Below are 26,574 nucleotides of genomic sequence, written 5' to 3'. Positions count from 1 at the left end.
ACGCAACTTCCTTCATCTCATCCCTTCCCTCCACTGCAAGATTCAACCAGCCAAGCACAGTGGAATTAAAGAGAAACACTCACGTGACATTGCCTTGTGTTACCTGGGCATTTAAGCAAGAAGATACATTTATAAAGTTGTTGAATGCCCATGGAGACCTGGGAAATCAGCACACCAGGACGTTCTGCAAGGCTTCTCAGTCAGTTCTACCCATTTAAATATATTTTGCCTCAGTGCTTTTTTGTGAAAAGTTAAATATTATCTGAATAGTTAAACTATTATTTTACTACTAAAAGAAGTATTTGAACCTGCACACATATTTAGTCCAGATACGCAAGTGGTTAGGAATTTTATTCCCTCCTTTCTGGTTACCACAGATACGTAAGCATGCATTCTCTATTCATCTTAGGAAATCCAAATTTTCTTTCCAATACAAAGTGAGTCTTTTCTCTACCACATTTATACCAAATGGCACTGTCTGACTGCACATTAGTGCTCCTGGCTCCATCTGTGTTCTGCTCTTCTTGGAAAGCACAAGGTCCGTAATGAACAGCGCTGGTTTGGCCAAAGGGAAAATGTCACCAGCTTGGACTGAGGGGTGGCTCACACAGAGTGCTGCCACCTCCAGAAAGGTCTGGGCTCAGAAAGCCCCACTGAACATAATGGGAGGTGACAGCACTCAGCATCTCTCAGGAGGCAAGCAGAAGCCCACAGAAACAGAAGTCTGCTTTTCACACAAACAAAATTTGTCTTCTACAGAAAGCCTACACCAAAAATCAATTTGTGGTCTGAAAATTTGCAGTTGTGAGTAGTGCTGTTATTAATGCAATATCCTGGGAGGGGTAGTGGATTTTGAATCAATTACTGAGATGACAGAAGCAAGGTAAGTGCTTGATAAAGCATGCCAGGAAGAAATTTCCTGAAATACCCAGAATCTGAGTTTTACAGAAACTGCCATGTGCAGCATTGCTGAAGTCCAGATAAGGAACAAGATATTCAGACTGGTACTGTATCTCTTCTATACAATGACAGCAAGCGTTGCTCTCAAACGTGAGGGCAAAATAGTCTCTTGTTCCACCTGTTCAGCTCCTGCCTGCAATCACATTAATTCAGGGTCAGTTACCTCTTCAGAGCTGGCAGCAGTACGTAGTAATTTAAAACCACCCTCTGGTGCCTAAAGAAAATACCAAACACAGCTGAGAATTCAGATTTTCTTCCTATCTGGGACAAGCAGGAAACCAGCTTTCATGTGTTCCTGTTGCAAGCATCTGGTTTCCACTCATAGCAGTCAACTGTGCTTACAAAAGCTCCAGTTCACCATGTCTGCTAGAAATATCGAAGGCTAAATTGTCATCTTATTATCTCAAGTTAACACACTGTCACCGGGCACAGGCAAGGGACTACAGCAGATCCCAGTGGAAGCTTTTCCTAAAACTAGTCATTCTAGATATTAACCAAAATGTTAAAATTGCCACTTTTATTTTACTATGATTTAAACCATCCAAATTGCCTCTGCTCTGTTCAGTATTAGAGTAAAGTAATCCCAGGGATGCCAGGAAGCAATGAAAGAGCTGTCTTCAGTTATTTCCTTCCAAATGCTTTGAAATGAGGAGGGTAACCATGACCAGAGGAATTGAGAAGTGAACACTCTGAGCTGCATTTTTCCTGTCTGCTGATATTTTGATGCTATTTTCATGCACTGCAGGGCTCTTCCACACAGCTGATCTCTTGCAGGTCATCAGTCACAAAGGACATCAATCAGCACAAGAAACTCAATTGATTAAAGATAATCTGTATAACTACGGCAGGTGAGATGATCAAATCTTGGTAAATTTCATTGCACAACGAATCTGCAGTTACCCAGAGAAGAAAGAAAGAAAGAAAAACACAAAACCAACCAAACAAAAAGAATTTAACTTAGGAGATAAACTCCGTGGAAAAGGCACTGACCTTTTTTACATTTTTGTTTACATCGACCAAGTTGAGCAGGAAGATGTGGTCCTTTGCCCCGACTAGTAGCCGGCCCCTCTCCTCATCCGGCAGCAAGGTTCGAAAATCAAGCCCCTCTGTTGAGCCCAGGAATGGGATGCAGCTGTTTGAAAGCAGCAAGTCTGTGGGAAAACGAAGAAAATCTTTATAATCAAAATGTTTATATATGACTCATCGGTGTCTTTTATAAATACATGCAACCAGCATGGAGTGTACCAGGGAAATGAGTGCAGTCTTGGAGCATGTCTTTCCAGAGTTATAATACAATTCCTGTTAACTTCGGGTTCTCTGGGGTTTTTCTTACTTCCAAATTGGGCAATATTTACTTGCACAAAATATTTTTCTATATAAAATTTTCTTAACAAATTATCTGTATGGCATAAAGGAATGAGAAATTCAACAGAAATTAGAAACCAAGAAAGACATATCTTTGCAAGATGTGTGCTATATCTTTCCTTCATCCCAAGAAAACGAATTCTGTTTATATCACCATACTCATGGATACACATGATCAAGGATCAATACCTCACCGTATTTGGTGCTCCAGATATAAAGCAGCGAAGAAGGTCAATGCCAGCCAAGAATAATTAGGAGCAGGAAACAGTGGGTAGGAACATTTGAAGATCATCCAGTTCAACTCCCTCACTATGAGGAGGAACATCTTTCACTGGATCAGCTCGCTCAAAGTCCCACCTAACACAGCCTTGAACGCTTCCAGGGATGGGGCATCTGCAACTTCTCTGGGCAACCTGTACCAGTTTCTCACCATTCTCATCATAAAAAATGTCTTTCTTCTATCCAGTTTCTATCCACTCTCTTTTAGTTCAAAACTATTGCCCCTTGTCCTGTCCCTAAAGGCTTTGGTTAAAAAGTCCTTTTTTCCTTTTTTACATCTTTTTCACAAGCCCCTTTTATATATTGAAAAGTTGCAATAAGGTCTCCTCAGAGCTTTCTTTTCTCCAGGCTGAACAACCCCAAACTTCTCAGCCTGTCTTCATACGGAAGGTGTTACAGCCCTCTGATCATTTTCAGGGCTCTTCCTTCCAAGGTCCATGTCTTTCTTGAACTGGGTGCCCCAGAACTGCATGTAGGACTGTAGGTAATTAAGAAAAAAAAAAAAATGCTCTATGAAACTAATGAAAGAACCTATACTGTTGCAAAAAAGCTAAAAAAGCTGTAAAATAAAAATTCTGTAGCATTTTGCCTAATGAATACTCTGTGGACGTAATTCTGGACGAGGACACAAACAACATATAGAAAAGAGCACAAGAATATTTAAGTCTTGTTGGGTAGTCATTACTTTGGGGAAAAGAAAATAAACATGTGAATCAGTTCTTCCACAAGCCAACTCTCCAAGCTAAACTATTTGGAAATCTTCAGACAGAAAGGCAAATCCTGTATTTAACGGGAAGATAAAATTAAGGGTATTTCCACCTTCCTGGCACTGGATGGACAATGTAGCATTCCTGCTAGAAAACCCAGACTTACTGCACAAGTTATTGGCATATCCTGATCATGATGAAAATTTGGGCCAGTGTTTTGGAGAAAAAAGTCCTGAATTAAATAAAGGGAAAAAAACCCCACCCAAACATTTTTCTCCAAGGTCTTACACAAACCAAGTGACAGGCAAGAAAAGATTAAGTTCTAGTCCTGGCTAATGAACAGAACCATGGGAGAAAAATATTTTATCATTATTAATCTGACTACCTGGTATATAATTATGACAATTATTTTTTGGCTCAGTCACTTCTACTTAAGTTTGTGTACTTTTGTCTGGCTCAGTGCAGGATGTTGTTATGGTACAATCTGAAAACAAATTGTCATGCATTGCAGCTCCTATTCCCCTAGGTGAGATTTATTTGGCAGTACTTTGGGAAAAAATCTTGCTTCACACTGAAAAATTTTATCTGATGCTGAGCATTACATTACTATACACCAGCACTGTCCTTTCCCACGTATCTTTCATGAAGGCAAAGATGTCAGGATTTGTTTTCTAAACTAGTAACACTTTAAAAGATGTTTATTAATTGCCAGCAAGACCACTTTGGAAGCAGCTTATGGTTAACATGGTACTATAAAAACCTCAGTCCTCACCTGCAGAACACAAGTAACTAGCATACAGAATATGAGGAAAAATTCCTTCTCATCTGCAGCCACAGGAATTTGATCTAAGGATAAATTACATGCTTGTGCAAATGCTCTAAAGCACTTTCAGCACTTAAAGCCATGCAAAGCATGGGCCTCTGCAAGAGTGTCAATTGCAAAAATATGTGGATTTGATTCTTCTCCACATACATGAAGGACGATGACTGAGACTGCTGTCTACTTCCAGTTTCCTTATTTGAAAGGAATGATCTCTGAAGAGACCATCCCAAATGGACATTTGTCATCTGTTGTTTAACAGTTCTAGAATTTCTCAGTAAAAAAAAAACCACCTAGAACAGCTACAACAGTGAGGGAAAATGCTGCCTCATGACTGAAATGCCCAAGTGGGAATGAACCCTGCCTGATGCCTTGTACAATCATTTATTTCACTGCATCGTAAGGAAAACATCTGTAGAATATTCCAGATTGAAATGACAACACTGCACACTCCTTTCTTACTGGTGCAAATGACAACACAAGCTGCAAAGTGGTGAAGAATCACGTTTGGTACCTACTATTGAAAACAGCTTGGAAATAAGACTCTGAGCATGGCCACTGATAAGATTATAACTGTAATATGATCTAATAAAACTTTACCAGTAAATATTAACAGAGGGTTGATTAAATTTCAGCTAGATTAATAATTGTTCTCAGTCTATAAAACAACGCATTTTAATCTTACGCATTGAAATTTCCCTTCACAGCGAGACATATTTACTATCACCAAGGATATTGCACTGGAAAAATTTACTGTGAAAAGCACATTTCCCAATGATTCTCAAGCTTAGAGCAAGCTGTTGATTTGAATCACTGCATCTCTGTAGCCTGGCTAACACAGAACCAGCATTCTCACAAGGTACAGTAACAAAGTTACAGGGATGGTCTTTCATGAGTACGTGTTCAGCACTCAGTTTATGGTCTCTAGTTGCTGTTTTCCTCAAAATTAAATACTTTTTTCCAGCCCGGTGATTAACTAAGTATCCAGCTAACTCCCCTTCTGGGTTAATATTTCACTGCTGACTGATAGAAGCTGGAATAGTGACTGGGTTTTATTCATTTCACACAGTATCTCGGTGGACTTGGCTCAAAACAGCATGATCATTGCTTACTTATAAAATCTCCAGCAGCAGAGCCACAGCAAAGAGACTTCAAAAGTAAAAATCTCATTCTGTTCTGATCATATGTATTTGCATTTATAAAACATATTTACACTTGTTAGCATCAAGTCACATGTGTGGTGACCATGTTGCCATTCCTCAACTCCAGCATGCTGTCACAATGCAGCAATGTAGAACCACTTGGTTCAGAATCAGAATGCCCTTTGTGACTAGGTACAGATTTTTTTTAGTGACAAGCCATGCCTAAATTAGCAGAAAGGGAACATCTCAGTCACTTTCAAAACAGTTACAGACAACTTTGAAGGACTCTGAAACTAAAGGCTGTATAACTTTCATATACAGGAAAGAACAAAGGTTGCATCACTTGCCTTTACGGAGGAGCAAGTCCTTTCTCATGTTGGAGAATACACGTGAAGGTTTACATGGGCATTGTAGAAACTCAAGCAAATTTCTGGGATAAAGAAAAGTATTTCTCGCATGACTGCAGCAATTTATCCAATTCCTAAGGTATGCTGAGTTTAAAGTTGACCAGTTGACCCCAGATGTATTGGTATGAAGGCAAAGAGAATAAATACTTCCGGACTACTACCAATCTCTACAATGTAGTGCAAGAAGTAAATTACATTTTGTTTAGCTGCATGTCACCATGGACAAAGCCGTGCATGTGAAGTGGCTCTCATTGATATACAATACTATTAGGCCTGGTGAAAAACGTAATATTCATAGAACAGCAGGGCCTCTCCAAAAGGATACAGACAACTGGGAATAGAGAAAACATGACTTTCTGTGTTCACAGTTTTGTGTTAAAACCTTGGTTATGAGAAGCCCAAAAAAGAGCTGTGTACTAAACCACATGTTTTGCAGTTAGGGACTTCTCTGTTCATCTTTCAGGACGGAATTGTTCCCCAGGAGGGTATTACAGTTATAAAAGTGACTGTGAAAAGAACACTTTTCCAAAGATTCCTAAAAAATTCAGGAGTACTCTGCTGTAGAATTTCAGGCATTTCAGGGCATTTTCACATCAACCTTCAAGCATCTCTATGGGTTTGCTCAAGAGAGAGCACACGCAACATATCCAACATCTCTGTTTGCAAAATGGCATTATTTCAGGCAGGTATATAGGAACGACGTTCTCCAAGATACAGAGGCTTAAATATAAAGAATGTCACGTTTCAGGCAATTTGAGACACTTCTTTCCTTTTATTAATTTTCCAAACATAGCTATCCAGATATTACTGAAAAGGAGACAATCTACTATAGTAGGGTAGCTCAATTTCCTAAACTAAGACCAACTTTGCAAAATAGTTGTACACTGATAATAATAAAGGACCTCTGGAAGCAATGCTAATAAAGAATTCCTATTATAAAAATTTGGACTACCTATTCTCCTATGGTAAAGTGAGCTACAGGTCACTGAACAACTACATCAAGTCCCTAACAGGCCAGTTTCATGTCTTTGAGGTGTGCCAAGCAACCTCTCTCAGTCCGTAGTCTTCTGTAAGGATGTGCAGGTGGAGCCAGTTTCTGCCTCGTAGACGTAGGAACATCACAACAGCACCGTGGTAAACTGGAAGGTGAAGGGCAGGGCAATGCAGAGATGTGTGTCTGCACAGTGAATCCGTGTGCCGCAGCATCTTCCATCCACGGGAGCAGGAAAGCAGCTTCAGGATTGCCAGTGAAAAAAGGAAGAATTATGCAGTGCTCACGTGGCTGCCATCGGGTGTGAGCCCCCCCAGCACAGCTCTGTGCAGGGAATTCCTCTCAGTGGCCGGAGAGCAGCATCCAGAGGCGAAATCGCAGCTGACCGTAAGCTCGCATCGCCTCTGCGTGGGCGGCCGGATCTTGGGCCAGGTGCTCAAAGAGGTTGAGCGGCTCGACCGCTCGCATTGCCGGCGGCAAGCTGATCTCTGCAGGAAGCCTCTGGTTGCCTAGGACAAAGTGCTCCAGGCGTTTCAACTGCAGGCAGCGGCGCAGGTATGCCATGATGTCCCACAGCCGCCGTGCAAATTCCCTCCTGCGCCACTGGGACAGCGGTACGGTGGTCAGCACGTGCATGACCACAGTCTTCCAGGTCGAGCTGGAAAAACCTGTGCCCCTCAGGATGCAGGTGAAGAGCTGCAGGCATTTCAGGTGCAAGCTCTCACATGGCACCTGCCTGGCGACGTGCTGGAAGAATTTTGCCTCTGCCACAGCGTATGTCTCAGGCCACGCTGTGCTTGCGATGGAGTCGGCCTCGGCGGGATGGCTGCTCACAAAGATGCTGGAGCTGCCTGTCTGGGCCTCTGTGGGCTGGCTGACCGCAAAGATGTCGGAGTCCCCGTGGCGCACCCCAAACAACATCTTCACCACCAGGCTCTTCTTGCCTTTGCTCAGCCGGAATTGGCAGGACCGGCTGCAGGGCTGAAACACCAAGTGCCATGAGTACGACTGAGGCAAATGCAGCCACGAGCATCTCACCAGCTGGTAGAACCAGTGGGAGGTTTTCTCCACGTCCAGGTAGGAGCCGGTGCAGAGTGTCTCTAGGAGGCTGGGCTTCTGCTTCCGCCGCAGCTCCTCCTGCGAGTGGTGCAGGAAGCACAACAGCTTCTCGCCCAGCTGCTCCCTCTCACACATGCACACCAGCTCCACACGGACGCAGAAGGTCCTTGCTGCCATCTGCCCTGCACTGTTCAGCTCCAGGTGGAAGGCGTGTCCCGGTGGGGGATTCAGTGGGACCAGCACGCAGTACACCCCATCCTGCTCACGGGGACTCCAACCCTCAAAGGCACTGCCCACCCCGATGGCTTCTTGAGGCACCGGGTAGAAACTATTGCTCACGCTGTCAATAAAGACACGCGTGAAGCTCTCCATCAGCTCAGCTGCCACTGAGCGACCTTTCTCCACGTCCTCGACGGGACACTGTATGCGATCCACTAAAAGGATCCCTCGCTTATTCCCAGCGTCACGGGCGTCTTCTTCCTCTTCAATTCCACCACGGCTGCCTTTGCCCTTGCCAGCACTGCCTTCTTTTTCACTGGCAGCCACATTACCTTGTTCTCCTTCTTTTGCATCTTCATTCTTCTCTCCATTCGCATTTGCATCACCCTGCTTCTCATCTCTGTTTGCAGCACTGGTCTCTTCATTTCCAAGGTGAGTGGTTTTTTCTTCAGTTGCAGCAAACCCACTGTGGTCTATTGCCTTCCCACCATCACTGTTGTCTTCCTGCCCAATCCAATCACTGCTTTGTTGTTCACTGGCATCACTGCTTCCCTGCACCTTCACATCTGCTTTTTCTTCCTTTCCATCTACCTCGTATACTCCTTTATTTACAACATCACTGTTGCCTGCCTTCATATACGCATCATCGGTTTTTTCTTCATTTCCATCTCCGTCTTCCCTTCCAGCATCCTTGTCTGGCTCCACCTTCACATCCTTGTTTTCTCCTTCATTTACTTCATCTAGGTCTTCCACACCTCCAGTAACATTGCCAGGTTCTTCTCCATTTCCTTCAGCAGTATTGTCTCCTGGCATATTCCCATCACTCCAGCCTTCATCTTTCTTTGCATCATGGCCATCGTCACTTTTAACATCACTGTCTTTCTTCAACTTCACATCTTCATCTCGTTCATTGGCATCATCATCGTCTCCTTCATTTGCAGCCACAGGACTGCCTTCTTCATTTCCACTGCCGCTGTCATCTGCCTCCACAGTCACATCTATGGTTTCTCCATCTCCCTTGGAATCCAAACTGTCTTCTTCCTTTTCTTTTTCCTTCTCCTCTCCCAAGGTCTTGCAGGAGCTCTGGTCCTTGCCGCTGCTGTTGGTTTCGCTGGCTTCAGGACTCCTCCTGCAGCTAAACCACAGGCCCAAGAGGAGCAGGAGTCCAGCAAGAGCCCAGAATGGCCACTGCTGCAGGGCACCAAAGAGCAGGGCTCCCCAGCCCTCGTCCTGCTGCTCCGGGGGCCCTTGCTCCAGCTCCTGCAGCAGCCGAGCCATCTCGCGGTCAAGCAGCTCCTCACGCTCCTGCATTCGCCGGTGCGTGGCCTCATCCAGCCCATCCCCAGCTGGCTGGGGGTACTGGATCAGGCTTTGCACGAGCACGAAGAGCAATGACAATAAAGCCATGGTCTGCAAGAGGACACACAGAAGGGGTTCAGTAGGGCCAGCATGGAGGCAGCCAGTGGGGGGCAGGAGCCACAGGGACGTGGCAGCAGGAAGGAGAGGGCCCCTGGCAGCTGGCAGGAGGCAAGGCCTGCACCGCTGCCCCAGCAAGCACCGAGCCTGAGCAAGGCACTCCCACCAGGGGCTGGGCCCTGGATGCAGGGACAGAACACACGCCCCGGGTGCCGGCGCTTCTGCCCCAGCCCTCCCCCAGCCCTGCCTCCCCACCGCCTGTGTGCACTCACCGCTTGCCCAGGCTCTACTGGGGCAGCGGCAACCCATGGGGCCTTTAATAGCTGCCCCCATTGTGACACGGCCCCTGTGCTGTCACAGGCCCCAGAGCGCATCACAGGCCAGCCCCACCCGCCATCCCCAGCCCGGGAACTCATCATGGCCCTGGGCACCCAAAGCCTCAAGAGACGCAAAGTGCAGACCCATCAGTCGTGAACCTGGGAACCCCAGAGCTTCCCTGTACAAAGCAGGCACAAGCGCCCTCCCACACAAACCCTTGTCAAATATAAATATGGGTGACATGATCCATGGATGCTCTTGGTATATAGGTGTAAGCTTTTATTTAATCTTGGAGGGGGACATTTTTTATTAATAATATTTATATTGATTACTTTTGGGGCAGTATGTCATATAGGCTAATGTTTTGTTACAGATTTAGTGAGAAATCTTTCTGAAAGAAATCCAGGCTGCTTGAATGATGCACAGGAAGATCTAACACCCTCCTTTAAGAGGCCCAGTAAGTTAATTACAAAATTTTGGTGTCTTCAGCAACCTCTCAGCTCTTAAAACTCTATGGTTCAACACAGTGCAAAATTCTGGGATAGCCAGGATTTTGTTCAGAAAGTAGAATGTCTCCTTTTTCAAATTTGTAGCAAAGATGTACATCTGTCACTCCCACCATCTTCAAAATTGTCTGCCTTAAACAGAGTTAACCAATCTCTCTGACTTGTTTGATGTTGTGCTGGTTAAATAAAGGAAATTCTGACTCTTTCTGCTATCTCTGTGTATTTATCTCCAAAGGACTGTGAGTACGGAAGAGTCATCCCCTATATTCCTCAGCTCTTCTTTGGGGAACTCACCTAGAAATGGAACTGCAGAAATGGGGAGGGAGGAAAAAGAAACAGGACGTGAATCGAGCACCTGCATAGTGACCACAGATGTCCACTGCTAGACAGACACTGACGTCAGGCAGATCGTGCCCTCCAAATAGTGCTCAGAAAGAGAACAAGTTTGGGATTTCTGAAACTGCTCTGAATTGGATTTGCTTAAACAGATGTCATTAGTAAAAGTAATCAAAGAAAGAGTTTTGATCCCTCTTCCAAGCTGATGCCACTTATCATGTCTCTTCCCTGCATTCTTCTAGGGAAGCTGTTTTTGATGTTGTCCCGTCCTTCTTTTTATAAGAGAGCAAAAATCCTTTGTTAAGTATTACTCTTTCAGTTTTGTGTCCTCTCATCTTCTGAGATATAGTAAAGTGAACATTCAGCAGAATAGTTTTGTATTTTTTGAACACAATTCTTCTTTTATCCAATTGAGGCCCTTCTGTGATCATGAAAAAACAGCCTCCAGTCAGTGACATCAACAGTTTACACTCATAAGAGCTTGACATGGGTCAGTTCTCCAAGGTTATTCTTAGTTCAACTGCTATGTAAGCTGTTGATGTCACTGACTGGAGGCTGCTCTTCAGGACATGATATATATGATAATTATATGACAGAAAATGCAACATAGAGTTGAATCTGACCTTCAAGTTCACTAGCTTAAAAAAGGAAAAAAAATGTCTGCAAGAAATTTGCTGCTTTTCCCATTACTAAGATGTAATAAATGCCTTCAAGTTTATACTCGGTCGACGGCATATACACATGGACAGCAGCACCCATCCATCTTCAAGCTAGGGTACATTTTAAGTCTCAATGATCACTGCCTCCAGAAAGCATTTTTGAGACAAAACAGGCAAAGTCTTTTGCATATCTAGACAATCATCCAATACTAGGATCTTCACTCTCACATAAACACTTCATGTTTTTCCATAGAGGAATCTGAGATAGATTTTTCTGACAAATAACAGACCACCAAAAATTAATTAAACGACAAACAAGGGAAAAGCACCACTTCCTCACTCAGCACATTTTCCTTGATTTTCATTAAGCATTCAGATTTACAGACGCTGATATTGCCACAAGAGCAGTTTTTTTCTGGTTTTACTTCCTCTTCTAGTAGAGCAAGCACAGCTGCAAAATGCAAGCTCATTTCTAGGCTCTCTTACACATCACCAGTTTACCACATTCCAACCAGTCATAGCTGTGCAACACCCCGTCAGGGTACTGGGATTACTGCAGTGTCACAGACAGCTTAAGTGAGGCTCATGGAGCTGTACAGTTTTAACTACGTTTTAGATGTATAATTAAATGATGCATGACATGGAAATAAGCCAGCTGTACTGAAACTGAACAAACTAACTGCTGTGATGCAACAGTTAAGCATCTCATCAGTTATAAAATGAAACAGGTTTAAAGCAAAAGCAATATAGAGAACAGAATGCTTGACACTGTTAAATAGCATGTTCAAAGGATAATTTTTGAACATTAAGGAAATGTACTCACCCAGTCAAATTTTCAAAAGAATTCCTGGCACCAAAATGTTCTCTGTTTGCTTTTTCACCATGTTTTAAGAATGGATCACTCTTAGGGGGAAGAAAATCCTGTGTGCAAAACACTGCGGGAAACTAAACAATCCTTAAACATGGCTAATTGCCATGTGGAGCTGATGGTTTAGCACGGTCATCCTTCAGCAGAGGAGAAAGAACTGCCTGTCTTTAGTTTACTTAGGTAAGATGAAAAAAGTGAGGAGTGTGAATTTGATCTCGCTTCAATTTACTTCAGTGGAAAAACTCTTGCCATGACTTCAGTGAGAGTGAGACTGCATCTTAATTCATTCTATATGGAGAAAAACAAACCAGCTGAGAATAATGCTTTTGTTTATTAGATTTAAATTACTACCATAGTCGTTTTGAACAGTGCTAAGTAAATCCTGCTTTAAAAGCCAAACCTTGCCTTCAGTCGTGCTTATTCCTCTGTACTGTGTCACAGTGCAGGATTCCTGGTCCTCTGACCAAGTCACGGCTGTCACAGTAAGCATGGTTTGCTCTGGGGAATGGCCACATTCCCACACGGGAATGATACATGTTTGTGGATATCACTGGTGACAATGCCCAAATCTGGCCTGGTGCATGCCCCCCAGCCAAGAAACTAGGGTGCACGCTTTGGTAATATAAATGCATTCACTGAGAACACAGACTACACTTACTGAAATGTCCATGGAAAGCAGCCAAGTAAATCAAATCAATAGGGTTAAATTTGCAATTTCTCTCTTTCTGCAGGAAAATTTTAGGATAGCCACAAATTGAGAAAAATTTGATTTTTTTTCTTCTTTTTCTCAGAAGGCAATCAACCTTCTGGGTCTGGCTATTCTTTACTTCTCCCTATGAAGTAAAATCTAAAAAGACACACACGATATTTATGGAAGGACCTCCCAATGAATTAGGAAAAATTATTACTCAGAAGATAAAACAGAAACAAGACTGTCTACACTGTATGAATTAAACATACGAGAATTAGGACACAGAGCCTTCCATCCTTTAGTAACAGAACTGATGCTGTCCTGAAAATGACATGAATGAATTAGACTGGTGTATGAAAACCTTCTGCATCTGCTCTAGAGGTTGGAATGAGGATGTCAAATGAGGCAGCAGACAACAAGGATGTGCTGCTTAGGGAAGCTGTGGTTGTGGAGTTCTGCAGTTTGGATGAAGGTCACAGGTTATCTCCATCTACATGAAAATGAGTGATAAATACACACTGTCGGTCTTAAGACTGAAAGAGTACTAGGCAAAGAGGGTTAAAATATGGAATATTACTCAAAATCATCCCCTGGTTTTCTAAAGATCCTAATCTTCTATTAGAAGACAGTTTGTTACCTTCTCCTAATATTAAAACTACAGTAATAAAAGCACCTCAATCTTGTAGAAGTATCTAAGATACACAGATTAAGTAAGGTATATGCACTGAGAGCACCCTAAAAACATCACAAGAGGAGTGACAATTTCTGGGATAGTAATGACATGAACAAGTATCTAACTTAAGTCTGAGTGAATAAGAGAATTTTTCAACTAATGGATATGGGAAAATGTGAAAAGATGAGATACATGATTAAAGATCATAGTGGATTTGATTAACACAGGTGGAGAATATATGACTTTGATTCTGTACTACAACGTATTTTAATTGATTTGTGTGTAGTTTTAGTTTTATACATGCACAATTTTTTTAGAACACATCTTTAGACTGGGACAAACAATAAAGGAAATCCATTGTACGACTTTACATTGATCCCGACATCATTCACTGGAATATCTTAACATTTCCTGCACAGATTCCCATTCGTTAAGATGACGACCTTGAGAAGAAGGAAACCTATAGCTGCCATTCAGAGAAGGTCTAAAATTTTAATTGCTGTTTGAACACAAAGGAGCTTTGACATGCTGTGGTTTATTGAAGCACTCCTGCAGTTATAGACACATCTTTAACCACCCTACCCTCTCCCTCTTCCTCCATCCACCACTGATTGATGCAACTGGAAAACTCAGTAACTGCAAAGTCCTGCTTACTTCCAGCTCTCCTGCCCCAGCAAATGCTCAGCTCTTCTGGGAAGATGGAGCTATGCCATAAACACATTGCACATGAAAGGAGACGAAACCTTCCCTTCAAAGACACGTGTGACCAGGTTTTTGGAACTGCCTGATGTGGCCAGTTCTCATCTGTTTTCCATAAAGAAGGAGAAGAGCCCTGTATTCTCCTCTTCATGATAGTTCAAGTATTAATTCCAAAGAACAGAGATGCCAGGACTTGTCAGTGACATGACTAACAATTTTATGACAACTGGCAAAACAGTTCATTTCTCCTACATCTTATTCTCAGAAACCTTGGAATTGTTTTGTCTGAAAGATTTGGGGGGAGGAAGGTAGACTTAATTCTCACAACTATATTAAATACTCAGTATATGTGATATCCTGTTGTCAACACACAAAATATAGTTTGATTATGATAAGCCATACTGGAATCATTTACAGTACATAAGTGTGAAAAAACAGCATTAAATTGTTTCTTGTTCCATGTGGAAAAATATACACCTTCCAACCCCCCAAGAAAGTAAGACAAAGCACAATAAATTCTGGTAATTCTCTTTCTTCCGACTTTTCAGTTCCATCACAGCTCTCAAAATTAAGATTTATGTGCTATTTTGCATCTGCATCTGTTGTTGATTTTCCCCCCCTACGGGGATATAGGTGAATAAGTTTGGACAGGAAACGGTATCCCTCAAGCCAAACTGAAAGGTTTATAAAGTTGCTAATAAAAGTTTGGATCAGGGCCTAAATATCAATCATCTGCTCATTGTCTTTTTAAACGAGCTCAGGCATTTCCCCAACTGTTCCCAGCAGGTCTCTGCCACTATTTTAAACTAAGATTTCAGCCATTTTTTTTTCCCTGTGTTGACCTCAATAATTTTTCTTTCTCCCCCTCTTTACCTGCCAAAGGCATCCATCAGGATTTTGCCAAAGGCTATCTGCTTTTGAAGTTGAGAGGAATTCACTAATCGTGAGTGTCAAATCCACAATAAATGCCGTCGCCATGTGGTACATGCTGCTTTTGGGAATTATCTCAAAAGGCCTGGCTGTGAGAAGGCCGGCTGTATGTTAGGAGGGTTTTACTGCTAACTTTCGTAACTCACGTCAGGTCTTTCAGTTTCTCTATTCATTGGCTTCAGTGAGTGCAACTGTTTCCCAAAGTAATAAAAATGTTGTCAAGATCCCTTGATCTTGCTTCCTCTGTCTCTCTCACACAAACACATCCAAACACATTTATATACACAGTGGAATAGCATGCGCAGTGGCACGCAAATCTAGCAAAAGAGAAGCTTGTAAATAAATAGCAAGTCATTCTGCTTACTCAATAAATTTCTCTGGGTGTTAAACTCATGATAAACATATCATAAGCCCCAATGAAGGCTTTACAGCCTGTCCCATCACACCATCCTGAGTGTAACTCTGCAATGCATAGGAAGACATAAGTTTGAAAAACAGAGCAGAAATAGCTCCCATAAGGGCAAGGTGCTGACACAGCTGAAACATAACTAATGGGAGAGCACTTGTTTTCACTAAAGAAGAAAGTATCAGTGACACACCTCTGTGCCTGTGCAGGTGTGCTGTACATTCAAAGCAAAAAGAAATCTACCTTCTTTAAAAACTTGTCCATTAATACATAAATATGTCTGTGTTGAAATCCCTCGGTACCATTCTTAACAAGAACTACACACAAGACTAAGAAATTCTGCAGAGAAACACGCTTTTGTGATCCAAAGAGGCAAGGAGAAAGAAAACCACCTATGAAGAGTTTAACATACCCACTTAGTGATAGAAAAAGAATTATTACAAAAATAAATGTCAGTCCCCTTGAAACACTTGAGTCAGCTCTCTCAACTTCCTCTGATGCTGTAGGAAGGTGTGAACGTCCTCCATGTCTCACATCATCCCTACCAGCCACATAGGAATGTCTCCAATGCACCTCAGAGTGTTTCAAGTACCACTCCCCTCTAATTTATGTAGAGTCTGTTAACATCCTCTTGGAGCAAACAGAAATAATACTTTTAAAAGACAGTTATACTTCAGAAACATGTGCCCCGACACAACAAAAAGCCCAGATTTTAATACTGCCCCGAGGCAGAATTCATCCATCTTTAAGGCTTCTATTATGTATTTCCTGGTTAGTAATACAAAAGAACTGCTGGCAGTATCACATCAAAACGGAAGTGGCAGAATCAGAAAAACTACTGAAAAGTTTACCTTTATAGGAAAGCTTCAGTCTTGGGATATTTTGTTTTGACATTCCAGTGACTGGAAGGAACAGCATCACTAAAGACAGCGGGCTGCAGGCACGTGGCACTTGCAAAGCTCTCATTCTGCTCTCCTCTTCTGTATCTTCTTTTGTACTATGGTGAAGTATCTCCCCACTTTTCAAACAATCCAAGTTTTATCTGGAAGAAAAAAAGAAAACATCTGCAGATCTGCTTTACTGCATAAGTAACAATTCTGTAAGCAAGCCAGACCTATCTTTAAGGAGCACCTCAGTTAATTTCTTTGCTACAAAAGTATTTTTCCTCTAGTACAAGTAAATATGTTTTGTTTCCTTAATACTAAATTTACACATTTTGACATTGGAAAAATATGTAAACTTTTCAGACACCAGTGTCTAGCCTAGCTAAAGTTTAAGCACAAATTAAATTAATGCAGTATCCATAAAAAGAACATATGACATTCAAAAGTGACCATGCAACTTGATAGTTAATACTAGTCCATTGGATATCTTATATGTTTTATAGCTCTTTTTGTCTCAGTACAACAGCTATTGTGTGTTTATGCTATGACTAGAATGAACTGTAATGTCTCAGATGCCATGGGGGTACAAGCTGAGTTAACAGTGAGTACATATCCATATCCATCAAAAACTTTTCATAAATAAACTAAGAAAACTGGACAGAGCAAGCAGTTGTGTTTCGTTTTAATAGAGAAAAAAGTCAAAGCGGATGATGGATTTAAAAGTGTTTTCAGTATGATATTTCCAGCAGAATAACTGCCTCAACTCATCCACCAAAATGTCCTATAAACTTTAATGAGTGTTTCAGGCTGGAGTCAATAGGCTGATATGGGATTTTGTTAGCACAGTGTGTAACTAAGCCAGCTTTGCAACACTTTTCACTTAGTAAGAATCATTCGTAGTCCATAAATCTTAAAGTTTTTTACAAACGAAAGCAATTATCACTGCCCTTATTTTCCCTATGCAAAAACGGAACCATAAAGCTGCAATGAACCTATTTCCTCAAGGTCACACAGCCAGCACAGGAGTTGAAAAGAAAACAGCAACAGCAGTCCTGCTGTCCTTTGTACCCAGCTATCAAGGATCCCTTTTGCCCAATAACTCGACTTTTGCACGTGAAATTATTTGAAACGGCATCTTGAGTTCTGAAGGCAAAACTTCACGGTTAATAAATCACAGAGATCAGAGTATGAAAATATTTGTGAGACCAGATCCTTCCCCCTGCAAGTGCCTGATGCTAGAGGTCAAGGGAGATGGCTGGTGAAATGACAAATGTCAGTGTTTGAGTAATGCTGGAAAACCAAGGAGTAAGGAAATGTTATGGTTAGTCGAGAGATTAATGGCTCATGATGTGCCATGAAAATTCTTTTCTGAAAGGAACTGGAGCTGCCTGATTAAAAGAGCAATCCTAGTGCCCACATCAGCCAGCACTTGCACAGACACCAAAGGATAGGTTCCTCACAAGTCCATGAGAGATGCAGCACAGCTTGTGGCCCCTGAGCCTTTCCACTGGTCTGTTATTTGAACTCCTGCAGCACTAGGTCTTGCAATTCTGTGAGCTACAGCAGCACCCAGAACCAATTCAGCACGTCCTGATACAGGCAGTTCATCCTTCCAGGCATGAAAGGATGGAAACAGAATCCCTTCAGTTCTCTCTGACACAGGAAATCTTGCTCAGATGGGCTTTCTGAGCCTCCAGACTTTCGCTCAGTAGCAAAAGACAAGGAAGTGTGCAAGAAAAGCATGATGGTGAAAAAGAGGGAAACAATCCGTAAAATCCCCAAAGCATAATTCCTATTGCAGAACACTAAGCTTCTTTCTTCTCAGTCCCCTCTTCAACACTCATATTCAGTGTCTGAATGCACTACTCTTGGCCAAGCGTGAGTACACGTTCATGAAATGACATGGAGAGAAAACAGACAAACATGAAATGCCTGTTTCATCTTTCTCTTCCCTTTATTACAGTATCAGATCCTAAGAGAACACCCTTAATTTCTTCTGTGCCAACACATCTATTTGAGGGTGGACCACGAAGGACTGAAGTGGATTAGACCATCCCAGGGTTAAATCGCCTTTAAGAAATTTATTTAGAGGTGAAAAAGGGGAAAAGAAGGAGAGGGGAGGAGGGGGAAGAATATGTGAAAATGAGACACCAGCCCTGTTCATCTTCAGCAGGATGATAGTGACAAACCATACTTCAAAAAGAAGCAATTAAGAGGGAGCCAGTCTCACTGCAAGTATGTTGAGAAGTCATGGCCTGAAGCCATGGGCCTCAGCCAACAGGGAACTCACCAAAGGATATGGGGCTCATTTTCTTGAGGCAAATTACTGTGAAGAATCAGGACTAAATTTGACTAAAAAACCAGTTGTGTCAATGCACTGTCATTTGCTGAATTGATTGAGAATCAGCACCAAACTCGGGCCTTCGGCCATAGCTCACAACCTCACTTTTTCATGTAGGCTTTTTTTGCTAATGGGAACCTTCCTTTGTTTTGGTTGGTTTTTTTTTTCCTTTTCCCCTTTTATTTGAATAAAGTCTGTGAAAAACCATTTGCTTTCACAAGGCAGTTAGTTTACACTCGAGGCAGCTGCTCTGTGAGCTCGAGCCAACCCTGTCCTGTCTTTAGATTCATTGCAATCTGGCCAGATTGTCACATATATTTTTAGTTTATGATGATCCTCTAATACAATTCCACACAGAGTCCTTCCAACAGTCTAGCTCAGGTTAATGAACTTCAGGCCAACTAACTTGCCATTAATCATCAGGAAATGCCCTTCCTCTCTGTAACACATGCAATGTCAATCAGTGTCCTGTGCTGAAAAGACCCACGGTCACGCAGCTCAGTAGCAAACAGTTCCACGGGCAGAAATAAAACATAAAACCTAAACGCAAATTTGACTCCCCCATTCCTTCCTCCCCTCAAAAGTAAGAAGAATTTGGTCAGAGAAGGAAAAATTACTGGTTTGTTCAGTTCTTCGATACTTCAGCTAAGGACCAACACATTGTAAAACCTCCTCACCATGAACAGATCCAAAATAACTGAGGAAAAAGAGTCTGAAATGAAAAATGCTGAGGCTAAAGCTGGTTTCCCACCTTGGCTTCAGCTAGGAAATAGCACCGCACTGTGTTCATTATCACCTGCAAGACCGACCAGGGAAGGAAGCCAGGCATACACCTCGCTGAAACAGGGGCATTTCCAATGGAATAAAGAAGCTTTTATTTGCCCCATGTAGGGGTGGGAGGCACAAGGCTGAGGAGGGGCTGAGCAGCCTGGCTCCATCCTGCTAGGACCTCCCTGCGGGGCCCATAAATTGGGAACAGGCCGTAGGTTAAATGCCAAAAGACAGAAAGCTGAACTGCTGGTGCCCGGCCATCCTGACAGAGAGAGGGGCTGGACCTGACTGGCACATGTGGGATGCCACGTCTCTGAAATGAGGTGTCACCTCCCTGCAATTGGTCAGATTTAGTGGAGCCTATAAAACAGATTGCTCTGAAGCTACTGTCTGAAACAAGAAAACCTGGGGCCAATTTACTAAACATAATTTATTCCAGGCCCTTTGTGGCAATAAACAGAGCTCTTCAGCCTTCTCAAACACACAGACAGTAAGGAGTTCTGTGCTTATGGGAGCTTTTTCAGATCGTTCAGCTCAAACCTATCTAAATGCAAAGTCTTGCATTCACAAATACTGTGTAGTTTCCGACTTCTCCTGGCATCATGAAGTCCAGAGCTGAAAGGACTGTGACCCATCTGCAAACACACGCTTTATAAACTGTATTCGTGTAACTCTTGGTTAGTTCTGTAAAATAAAAACCTTTATGGAATTGGAGGATAATTTAAAACCTGTTTCCAACACTAGGTTTCCGAGGTCATTTTGAAATTCAGAATTTTACATTCAAATAAAGAGTTACGGCTCAGTTTTAGTGAACCTAACAGCAATGCTGCAAATTGTGACAGCTGAAAATCTAGAGCAACCCAGTCATCATAAGCTTATAAATTCATTATAAACTTAATGAGTAAGTTGCCTAGGCCACGTAGCCTCAATATCTAATTTACTATCACTGATGCTAGAGTTTTTCTTTCTTTTCCTCATCTATCCTTGTTTGAGATGATCTCGAGGTTTTATTTTGTCTATGGAGTCAGAAGCCAGCAAAAGATGTCCCTTCTAGACATCAATAAAATAGCATGAGTGGCCTGTCAGACAAACATACTGCTTTAAAAGATTTAAAACTAATCACCTACAAGAAGAAACAAAAATTACCCCGCCTACAATTCAAATTGATTGAAAGGTACCTTATCTCTTTATGATCTCTTCCTTAAGTATATGTACTTTATATACATGCACACAAATTTAAAGCATGTTACTTTAACTGCAAATATACAAATACGTGTCCAATGCATTATGTAGATGTCTCACCTTGAAATTATCACACATATTCCAAAAGAAAAATTACTATTGAGTGGTTCAAAACTATACTATAATCATGAACTGGATATTGAATTGTCTTTGTTAATAAGAGAGAAAACGATAAGCATACATGACTCAGATTAGTAACTTATAAAATCAAATAGACTAAAAATAAAATTGCATCATTAGACTTAATATTCTTAACTTAGTTCTGCAATAACAAAGATGACATTCATCCAGAGCACAATGAAACTATGTTCTTGTGCCACTTAGATAGATGGTCTGTTGATATATTATTTGGCAGAAGATGCTTTTCACTTTACCGTGTTCTATTTTATTTCATTGGCACCTCGCGCGTTGCGCCGGGCGGCTCATTCGGGGACATGCGCCGGCTCCCACAGCGCCCCGCCCGCCGCCGCTCCCCGCTGCTCTCGGGAGATCGCACACCGCAGGCGGCCCAAGCCCCGTCTCGCCGACGGCCCTCGCCACCCGCCGCCCGCCGCCGCGTTCTCCCGCTCCCTACCGGCACGAAGCGGCGCCGGAATCCCTCCTGTCCTGGAAAAGGTGCGCTAAAGAAAAAAAAAATGAACTCCGAACTTTCCACAAACGTCCCAAAAAACGAAGCCGCTGTGAGGGGCTTCGAGCTGGGCCTGGTCCCTCAGGGAACGGCGCTTTCCATTGGCTGCCGGAGTAGCCAGGGCTCCTATTGGCTGCCGCACGCTGCGGCGCTTCCGATTGGCTGCTGCCCGACCCGCCGCCCCCGGGCCGCTGCTGCTGGGGGTCTCGCCAGGCGGGCTGCAGCCAGAGCAGGACACAGCGCAGCGCCAGCAGGCGTCCGGCGGTGCTCCGTGTCTGTCGGCGTCTGCACTTCAGACAGACAAATTGCATCCAAATTGCCGGCGATTTCCACCACCTGCTATTTCTCCTCTCTTTTCCTGGATGGATTTGACAGCGCTTTCTTTCCCCCCACAGAGTGGGAAAGCAAAATGCTCAGCTGCCCCTTGGCCATCTCCGCTTCCTTCCACAGCTCCAGCCTTGTCCCTCTTTCTCTCCCCTTTCCTTTGCACTAGGTTCTCCCTCCTCCTTTCCCAGGCAGCTCGCAGCAGAGACATTTCACCCACCGGCAGCACCTGCTTCCTCTCACTCCGTCCCAATTTGCCCACTTTGAACTACTGGAGCCGCCTGCCCGCGGAGCCGGACCCGCCGCGCGCCTGGGTAATGGTGGCGTGAATGATCGCAGGGATTATTGGGGTGGGCTGGGCCTGGCCAGGTGCCTGGTGCCAGCAAAACCGCTCTGTCCCTCTCCTCCTCACCCTGGGCAGGGAACAGAACACATCAGGAAAGGCCCGAGGATCGGGAGAAGGGCACAGAGAGATCACTCACCGGTCACTGGAATAAGAGACACGACTGGGGGGAATAAATTGAATTTATTGTCAAACAAATCAGAGCAAGAGAATGAGAGGTAAACCTGCAGGGCTTTAAGCCTAGGAACGAGGACTTTTTCCTCGGCAGCTCGCAGCTGTACGAGGGGGATAAAGGATCCCCCGAGCAGCGGCTCTGCCCCCCCTCAATGGGGATGTGTCCAGACCCGCCGGTCCATGCCGGGCTTCTTTTTCAATTTCTTAATGAATTAAGGGAAAACTCCCTTTAGTCACCATTTCAAAGCCTTGAAACAAGGGGAAAACGGAGCTTCCCTCTCAATTTAGACCCGTAATTGATGCATAAGGAGGGTCTCCCCTAAATATAAACCCAAAGAAAAAGTGAATCAAGGGGGACTTTTGCTCAAATTAGCCTCCTAAAATGAGGGAAAATGCAGCGTCCTCTTCGCTTTCCCTCAAGAAACACCATTTTGGGGGCTTTTGGACACGTTTTTCCTCTATGAAGGTCCCTTCAAATGAGGGTCCCCCTCGATGGAACTCTCATAATGGCACATAAAGGGCTTCCCTTTAAAACCAGGGACGGTGGTGTTTTGCCCTCAGTTTTAACCTTAAGATTATGAAAATGGGGCGGTTTCCCTCAATTCAAATCCATCAAACAGCACCATAAAGGCTTTCTTCTTCCAATTAGACAGGAAAATAATGCAAAACAGTGATTCCCAGCCAACTGAGATACAAAATCATGAAAACGTTGTGTCAATTGAGACCCTCCAAACAGTAGATGAAGTGGGATCCTCCTAAGTTCAAGCACAATTAAAGAAATGGAGTGTTTTCCCCTCAATTAAAATCCTTTTTCTTCTTGTAACTCCCCCCGCCCCCCTTTTTCTGGGGGGGGGGGGGGGGCGAGGCACTGGGAGCACTTCCTCCTCCTCACTGGTCGCACTTGGGGCTGCTGCACGTTGGAGAGTGGTGGGAAGTTTCCTCCCAGTTCCCTCCCAGCGTTCCCAGTATCTCTTCCAGTGCTCCCACTGGCAAAACACTGGGGGACACTGCATGGTCTGATGATGGAGGGGTGCATTGTCGAGGATCACAGAGGGGCCCGGGGGGTCCCAGGCGTCCCTGGGGGGGTTCCAGATTCAGCAGTAGGATTTTTCAGACTATGAGTGAGCTATGTGGCCTTTGGAGGTGTCCCTTCCTCTCCTGCTCACAAGAGAGCAGCTCAGAGGTGATTTGGCTCCTGAGCGTTTCAATTTAGGCCCCCAAAGAGAGGAGGAGCTGCTGCCCACATTACACCTTACAGCTCTGCCAAGAGGCCTTTAACCCCATGTGTGCTCAGAAGGTGGGGATGCAAACCCCAAATCCCATCTCCGCCTCCCTCTGCAGTCCTTTAAGGGGTTCCTCTAGTCTGGAAAACCAGTTCCATAGCTATAGTAAACCCAGAGTCTCCTGAGTGAGAAACCACGTACTTGTAATTCCTCTGCAATAGCCTCATCCCACCTCCAGCAGCCCCTGGGAAGTTGCAGGCAAGAACACCTAACCTGGTAAGCAACTCCAATTCTTGGCAGATTTCCAGGACAATGCAAAAACATTTCAAAGTATTTTTTCAAAACATCTGCTTATTGTCCTTTAATGCAAAATAGTGATTCCATACCAGTCCTAAGAAGAGCAGGCCCAGAGAAGACCTTGCTCTCTACAACTCCCTGACAGGAGGGTGTAGCCAGGTGAGGACTGGCTGCTTCTCCCAGGCAACCAGTAACAGGACAAGAGGAAAGGGCCTCAAGCCGCACCAGGGTTGGGCATCAAGAGGACTTTCTTCCTGGAAAGGGTGGTCAGGCCTTGGCAGGGGCTGCCCAGGGAGGTTTGGAGTCCCCCCGTTCCTGGAGGTGTCCGAGGAACACCTGGACATGGCACTCAGTGCTCTGGGCTGGGTGACAAGGTAGGGATTGGGCACACATTGGACTCGATGACCTTAGAGGGCTTTTCCAACCTCAGTGGTTCTGTGATTCTCATGATTCCAAATTCATTTGCAAAAGTTCTCACACCTCTAGTCACACCTTAGCAGGTGTGTAGGCCCAAGCTCATACATTTGAGAGATTTACTGCCTCCAGTGGGATCTACACCGCAATTTCAGGAAGAGGCAGGACTTGAGCCGTTACGAGAGAAAACTTTGCAAAAGCATTCCCTGGAGAGACATCCTGAAGGAAGGTGTCTCCCCCTCTTCTGACCATAGAGGGAGCTGAGTCTCCAGCGTTAATTCTAAAACTTTCGAGCTCCAAGTCTGACTCCCAGAAATTTTATTGGCCCCGCTTCCCAGCACAATACTCAGGCCTCACATGTCGAGGAAAAAAGCAGTGCAGATTAAATAATTAATGCTTCTGGGTACTGTTCTCCCTCTAAACTACACACAATCCCAAAGGAACAAAACCCTTAAAGAAGATGGATTGCTCTCACTAGCACAAGAAGGAGAAATCTGACAGGGATCTACTTCATCATTCTGCCAAGGCTTTGTCAAACACCTCAGCTCCTGCACTTCAGGGAATAAGAAGTGGCTTATAAGAAGTGACTTTTATGTCAGTGAGCATGTTATTATGGATTAATCTCGCACTGGAGAACAGTCTTCATACCCTACTGCATCACCCAAAGAGTCTGGAGGCTGCTGCCTAGTGAGCTCCTGAGTTGTATCTTCCTTGTCAATCTTATCAGCCCCTTGTTTGATTGTAAAAACGTAAACAAAATGCAGCAAGCATTGGCCCAACGGCTCAGGACTTGCATATCTCTTCCAAAGAGAGGGAGAAAAAAGAGTGTTTCTCCCAAATCACAGAGTTTAAAAGTTCATGTTATCTACATATATTTTTAAAAGAAAAAGAGGAACAGTAAAATATCAGGTAGTATGCCAGTGGTGCTCCACTCTATTTCTGTTCTCTTCTTCCACTTGTAGCATCTCTAAGAATACTTTAAAACCAGCCAACCAACCAAAACAACAAAAAAACGACGTTGAAATGAAGCTGAACAAGAAGCAACCGGGCTGCTGGCTTGTGGGCACTCCACTGCCCGAGTTCCAGTAAGGGAGTTTATCCTCTCCGCAGTTTTGAGCCAGATCCCAAAGTACTGAGCATCAGCTTCTAGCTTTTTTAAGAATTTAACTGTAAGAAAAGCTGCTGGGGAGGGCCATGCTCCAGGCATATTCATGGGATTTCACCCGTGCAGCTCTCTAAGCTGAACTTGTGTCTGTCTTTTCCTCTACCTTGCTGGGCTTGGCTCATGCGTTTCTTGAGGGGAAGGCCCTGCACTGATCAAAGCATGGACTGACCTCAGATAAACAGCTTCTGTCAGTGTAGATCTATCCTAAATGGACCATTTCCCAAAGTAATTCAAGTACCTGAATTTCACTTACTCAAAACTGCTTTTAAAGAAACCTGGTTTAACACATTCCGTTTCTAAGAAACTACTGGGCAGCGCTCCTTCACTCCCTGTCAGTGTTATTCTCTGACCCTTGGAGAAAGGCTTTAAAGCAACAAAGGGCTTCTTAAGCACCAATAACTTGCTCAGTCAAGAATTCAAATCAATAGCAAGGGCAGAGCCTGACTTCAAAACCTATTTTAAAACAGAAGTTAAAAGCAGTTGCATTGCCAATTGACAAGATTAGAAAGGTTTCCTTAGCAGTTGTGATTACAAAGGAATGAACTGTGCAGGGAGAGGACCGAGCATGGAGCAAGTGGGGAGCAGGGGGGAAGAAGGGGGAAACCTTCATTTGCACTGTGGGTTTTTAACCATCATGATCATATCTCAACCAGTCTAATCTCAAAAAAGGAAAAGCTTCCTGGACATTTTTCATTTCAGCAAGAGCCTAAGGAAGCCCTCAGCAGCAGGAGATTGGAATAACTGCAATCCCTTGAGCAAAGGGAGCAGGGCGTGCTCCTCAAAGCCAGACCTTCATCCACAGCACCCAGAAGGTAGCAAAACAAGGCTACAACAAAGCCTTAAGTGGGGAATGGGTTATCAAGGGTTTTATAAGGAAAAGTCTGAAAAACAGGACCTGGAGGGTGAGAGAGGAAAGAAATAGTGAGATAGCTGAGGCCTCTTGGAAAAAAAAAAAGGGGGAAAAGGTCGGGATTAAATTCTAACTCAGCTGGAGCTGATCTTAAATGTAATAGGGGGAAATTGCAGCAAGAGGAGACTTCTTTATAGCAGCCAAGTACTGGGATAAATTCACTATAGAAACAGAGAAATCTACATCAGCAGCAGCTCTCTGCAAAGAGGTCAGGCATCCATTCCTCATGGCAAAGCAGGGCACAGGGAACTGTGCCAGACAACCTCCTCCCCAGGTTGATCCCAGCCCTAATTTCAAAAAATTGCACAAAAATGTAATTATGCATTAACACAGCAAAGTCTTCTTTCCAGCTTATCAGGCTTTGAGATGCCTTAGATTGAGATGCAAACCCAGCTCCTACCACTGTG

The 26,574-nt window shown here is 43.7% G+C and overlaps 1 protein-coding gene and 1 long non-coding RNA gene across 2 annotated transcripts in view; both read right to left on the bottom strand.

Annotated features, from left to right (window-relative positions):
• The window catches only part of LOC138107493 (uncharacterized), a 33,197-nt gene extending 6,623 nt beyond the window's left edge, over nt 1–26,574 (bottom strand). Inside the window, exons 1-3 of the long non-coding RNA XR_011149555.1 lie at nt 21,264–26,574; nt 16,303–16,493; nt 1,951–2,111 (exon numbers count right to left, since the gene is read on the bottom strand). This is a non-coding gene — a long non-coding RNA (uncharacterized lncRNA). The remainder of the gene's footprint in view (nt 1–1,950; nt 2,112–16,302; nt 16,494–21,263) is intronic.
• On the bottom strand, nt 6,457–8,585 carry LOC138107492 (inositol 1,4,5-trisphosphate receptor-interacting protein-like 1). The gene has a single exon (XM_069008739.1). The coding sequence runs from the start codon at nt 8,583–8,585 to the stop codon at nt 7,014–7,016; it is 1,572 nt and encodes a 523-aa protein (XP_068864840.1). The 3' UTR covers nt 6,457–7,013.

Source organism: Aphelocoma coerulescens, chromosome 3 (genome assembly GCF_041296385.1).
Source record: "Aphelocoma coerulescens isolate FSJ_1873_10779 chromosome 3, UR_Acoe_1.0, whole genome shotgun sequence".
NCBI classification, from domain to species: Eukaryota; Metazoa; Chordata; class Aves; order Passeriformes; family Corvidae; genus Aphelocoma; species Aphelocoma coerulescens.
The sequence above is the reverse complement of the archived record's forward strand: the minus strand, read 5'-3'. Positions and strand labels throughout refer to the sequence as shown.